The sequence below is a fragment of the Sphaeroforma arctica genome (assembly GCF_001186125.1).
Source record: "Sphaeroforma arctica JP610 unplaced genomic scaffold supercont1.2715, whole genome shotgun sequence".
In the NCBI taxonomy this organism is placed as follows: domain Eukaryota; class Ichthyosporea; order Ichthyophonida; genus Sphaeroforma; species Sphaeroforma arctica.
In genome coordinates, this window is record NW_014037843.1 from 1 (window position 1) to 5144 (window position 5144).

General features: G+C 41.1%; 1 protein-coding gene across 1 annotated transcript; it reads right to left on the minus strand.

Annotated features, from left to right (window-relative positions):
- Nucleotides 1-2084: 2084 nt before the first annotated feature.
- Nucleotides 2085-4938, minus strand: SARC_12918 (hypothetical protein; the record flags this gene model as incomplete). Its single annotated transcript, XM_014292967.1, has 4 exons — nucleotides 2085-2222; nucleotides 2950-3113; nucleotides 3699-4043; nucleotides 4802-4938. Coding segments are annotated over 4 exons (698 nt in total), but the record flags the coding sequence as incomplete, so codon positions are not given.
- Between the last annotated feature and the right edge of the window lie 206 nt (nucleotides 4939-5144).

A 5144-nucleotide genomic window follows, 5' to 3' on the forward strand; every position in this document is an offset into this window, starting at 1 on the left:
ATTCTATTTTATTGCCGTGTTTATGTACTTTTTTACTATCGTATTTATTCGATTTTATTAGCGTATTTTTATTCTATTTTATTGTCGTGTTTATATACTTTTTTACTATCGTATTTATTCTATTTTATTAGCGTATTTATATACTTTTTTACTATCGTATTTATTCTATTTTATTAGCATATTTTTATTCTATTTTATTGTCGTGTTTATATACTTTTTTACTATCGTATTTATTCTATTTTATTAGCGTATTTTTATTCTATTTTATTGTCGTGTTTATATACTTTTTTACTATCGTATTTATTATATTTTATTAGCGTATTTTTATTCTATTTTATTGTCGTATTTTTATACTTTTTTACTATCGTATTTATTCTATTTTATTAGCGTATTTTTATTCTATTTTATTATCGTATTTATAGACTTTTTTACTATCGTATTTATTCTATTTTATTAGCGTATTTTTGTTCTATTTTATTGTCATATTTTATATTTTTATTTTACTATCGTATTTATTCTATTTTATTTTATTTTTTGCTATCGTATTTATTCTATTTTATTGTCATATTTTTTATTATTTTTCTAATATCGTATCTATTCTGTTTTATTCGCGTTTTTTATTCTATTTTTTTTGTCTCTTTTTTAATTTTTTAATATCGTATTTATTCTATTTTATTAGGGGCTTTTAATCGTATTTTATTCTATTTTGTTATCGTTTTCATTTATTATTATTATTATTATCGCACTGTACTTCATTATAACTCTGAGAATCTTAAGTGATTATGTGACACTATTGACACGATTGATCGACACCTGAGTGACATCTTAAAAGTGGTTATCAGACCCTCAACTCATTCTGTACATGTACCATGTACTTTATGTACACATTGGAAAGTGCTTGTGTTCGTTTCCTCATATACTATCCACTTTGTGTGCTCATTTGCAAGTGCTTATGTTTTAGGGTACTTTGTGTGTGCATTGGTCGTGTTCGTTTCCTCCCGTACGTTTCACTTTATATTGCATTGGCGAGTGATTGTGTTTGTTTTTTTATCGATGCCCCTGAACGTCACCTACACTTCGCCTTGTCCCTTGTGACCATACGCCTCTCTGCCCTAGTCATGTGGACGTGCGTTGTACCCTCTACTGGATTCTCAAAGTCTTCATCGTATATGCTATTGAAACGTGTGGTCTGTATATTAAGAAGGTCACCGGTGATTGGTTGTGCGTGCGACGGCAAGCCGAATATCGCTACCACGAGCACATTTCATATATATATCACAATACGTTTCATAGTACAATATATATATGAACACATTTCATTGTCCAATATATATGAACACATTCTATAGTCCAATATGTCTGAACACATTTCATAGTCCATGTGTTGAGTACATTCGTCAGTGACTGTAATGTGTACCCGAGGCTATTACTACATGCACCTCAAAGCATAGCCGTTGTTTTGTATGGCTGTATTGACCGCTACCCCGTATTCCGTATCACGGGACGGGACAGTTAAATAACAGTTGTTATTGTCTGTGTACATTGACACAACCAGGAGCAAATGTTCGAAAGCACTCGGAAGCGGATATCAGCGGACTCGGCAGAATTGGTCAGTCGCAGAAGCAAAGATGATCCCTATCGACGGTCTATGAAGTGATGAGAAACGTACACTCTCTGTGTTGGATGAAAGCCTCGTCATATATATATATATATCTATATATGGGAAGACGGGTTATACATGTTGATGCATTATCGTGTTTAGGTTCCTCAAAGTTGTGGCGCGATTCTTCTGATGAATAATTAAAAAGTTAAAAATGGCGAACTTGAACGCAGACATTTGATTTGGCATTTGAACCCTAATTGATAGTTGCCAATTCAAACTCTACTCAAGCGGAGCGGAAGTAATTTGGCGTTGACCTGAAATGAATTCATAAGTTTGCAATTAGCGCTTCAGAACACCCTCCTTTTGTCCCAAAAAAAAAAAGGACCGAACCCCCTTGGCGGGGTTTTAAAAGGTATATTCAAGTTGCAGTACTTTCCATTCACATATCGACCCAAACAGGAATCGAATCTAGCGGAACCAGCGCATTCACAACATGTAGGTACATATGAACGTCCACATGGATGGACCCGGTTTTGACTCGAATTTTAAACCAGGTTTTACTTTCTGTCACCGCCTCTTGGATTGCCTTGCGAGGTCGGGATTGAATTGCGAGTGATATCTGTCGGGCAATGCAGGCAGGAATTAGCATTGTAATACGAAGACCGTATCACCACTTAAGCATCACATCATGTACAAACAATCATTGCCGATTCCGATGCGTATTGGTTGCACTTGGTAGCTGATTAGCAATTGATACGCCCAGCCCAGGTTCGAGAAAATGACATTCACAGCTCATTTAACGAGCGAAAGTCAACCTAAGTTAGCAACCAGACCACGCTGCGAATAGATAGTACGAGAAATATACACACCACACCACACCACACCACACCACTCTTAAGTGTGGAATAAGTATCAGCGAATGTAACATTGCAACGGAAATTACTTAAGTAGCTGCAGAGGTGTAAGTTACGGCGTGCACATACGTTTGATATTTCTGTGAGATCAAACAAGAAGGGTGGCGTATCTGTGGTAAGTGCGGTTGCAGACCACTTCTGAAACATATCACACAAATACATGGACGTCCACGCCCTGCATTTGTACACGAATATGTACACATATGCCATATACATAGATATGCCCATACACATACACACACATACACCTACACATACACACACATACACACATACATATACATACACATACACATACACATACACGCTCAAGCACATACACATGCACATACACTAACACAAACACATATATACACATACACATACACATACACATCACTTCGCATATACCTATGCACTGGCAAACAAACTCGACAACCCGTTACACCATACCCTGTGCTTTCCTGAACAGGCATGTCCGCCTGCACCAGTTCCCGTAAACGTTTTCTGTCCTCAGCGACCCTCAAGGCACTCTCTTGCCTCATTCGTGCCAAGGCAGCTGCTTTGTCGGCCTTTTGTTGGTAGCCATGAGAATGTCCGTTGGTACGATGTGACGTCTAGAAACATGATACACGAATAGACGGTTCAGGTGAGGTACTAGCACAAATCAAACTCTAAACCCTAAACCTAAAGTGCAGACTTTGTTGGCGACGAGAGACGGTACGGCTTCCCAACTCACTAGTACGATCGCAAGATGAGAATTAAAATTAAAACTAAATGCAAAAAAAGACAAAAGCTATGTGAATAAGGTGCCAAAAGATACAGAACTCGGATATCCGTTAGGTAAGTAGGCCGTGCAGTGTCCTCGTTTGTTGGTTTGTGTTGGATTTGAACCATGCCATGGCAACCGCTGCGACCCACTCCGTACATCCAATGTTAGTGTGCACGCAGGCAGGTACACGATACCAGATTAATGCGTACTTATATATATATATATATATATGTGTGTGTGTGTGTGCGTGTGTGTATGTGTCTGTCTGTATGTAATATATAAACATATTCATAGGCACGAACTATGTTTATTCTATAGCCTTGTAGAGATACACAATCAAACATACACTCGGAAACTACAGATGCAACACACGAAAACTACAAATGCACAGAAATGATTTCCTCGGCCGCGTTGAGTCATGATGGTATACCTTGCGCTCATTTTTATCCTTTCTCTCGCCTTTGCTCCTGCTTTTGCTCTTACTCCCACTCCTACTCTTATGTTTCCTTCTGCTCCTGCTCTTGCTCCTCCTTTCGTCGCCGCTGCTCTGGCTGTCAACCTTGCTCCTGCTCTTACTCCGGCCGTACTCTCTCCGTCTTCTCTTGGATGCGTGTTTCCCACTCCGTGCGTGTCTGTGCCCCTCTCCATTCGTCGTGTCTGTGTCTGTGTCTGTGTCGGTGTCTGTGCCTAGATCAGAGTCCCCGCTTGTGCTTCTCCGTCGGCTGCGTTTGCGTGTGGGTATGCATTCACCGGCTCTCTGCTGAGAGGTGGTCCCCTGTAGTGCGTATGCAGTGTGGGTGGGTGGAGAATACAAGTGTTAGCAAGAACGCTGCCTTTGAAGTGGTTCTATCTATGCGCTGTCAACCCACCCTTAACATGCCCCTAGGTGTACCCTATGACCAAGTAGTAGGTGTACCCTACGACCAAGTAGTAGGTGTACCCTATGACCAAGTAGTAGGTGTACCCTATGACCAAGTAGTAGGTGTACTCTATTGTACTCTCACGTATCAGTAAAGGTATATACAACACAACAAATAACAACGTCACACACTCACACGCCAGTACTACAAATGCGGACTGTCGATCGAATACACCCATGCGCACTTAGTGACAAACAAAAGCCATACGATCTACCAATGACTCGTGCACGCGTCATACCATCTACCAATGACTCATGCACGCGTCATGCCATCTACCAATGACTCGTACACGCGTCATGCCATCTAATAATGACTCATGCACGTGTCATGCCATCTACCAATGACTCATGCACGCGTCATGCTATTTACCAGTGACTCATGCACGCGTCATGCCATCTACCAATGACTCATGCACGCGACATACCAACTACCAATGACTCATGCACGCGTCATGCCATCTACCAATGACTCATGCACGCGTCATGCCATCTACCAATGACTCATGCACGTGTCATGCTATCTACCAATGTCTCATGCACGCGTCATGCCACATACAATACCACTTGTCCCTGGCACCCGACGCCAAAACAATAACTCAACCCATAATACCTACCGCAGGACAGGCACGTTTGGTCGATAGTGACTGGTTAATGAATGTGAGAGGGTCGTGGCGGGCTTGTGCCGACGTTTGTCCCGTTTTGGCAGGGGTCTTCTCATTCCGATAGAGGTCTTCGTACCACGGGGTGTTTCCTGATTGGACAGAAGGCGTATGTAGGTATCAGAAGATTGAACAGAGGGTGTATGGAGGTATCAGAAGATTGGACAGAGGGTGTATGTAGGTATCAGAAGAAGCCTCGCACGTACCACCTCCCAGCCTGATTTGCCGACAGACTTTGTGACTGTGACTGTGTGACTGTGTGACTGTGACTGTGTGACGGTGACTGTGTGACTGTGAC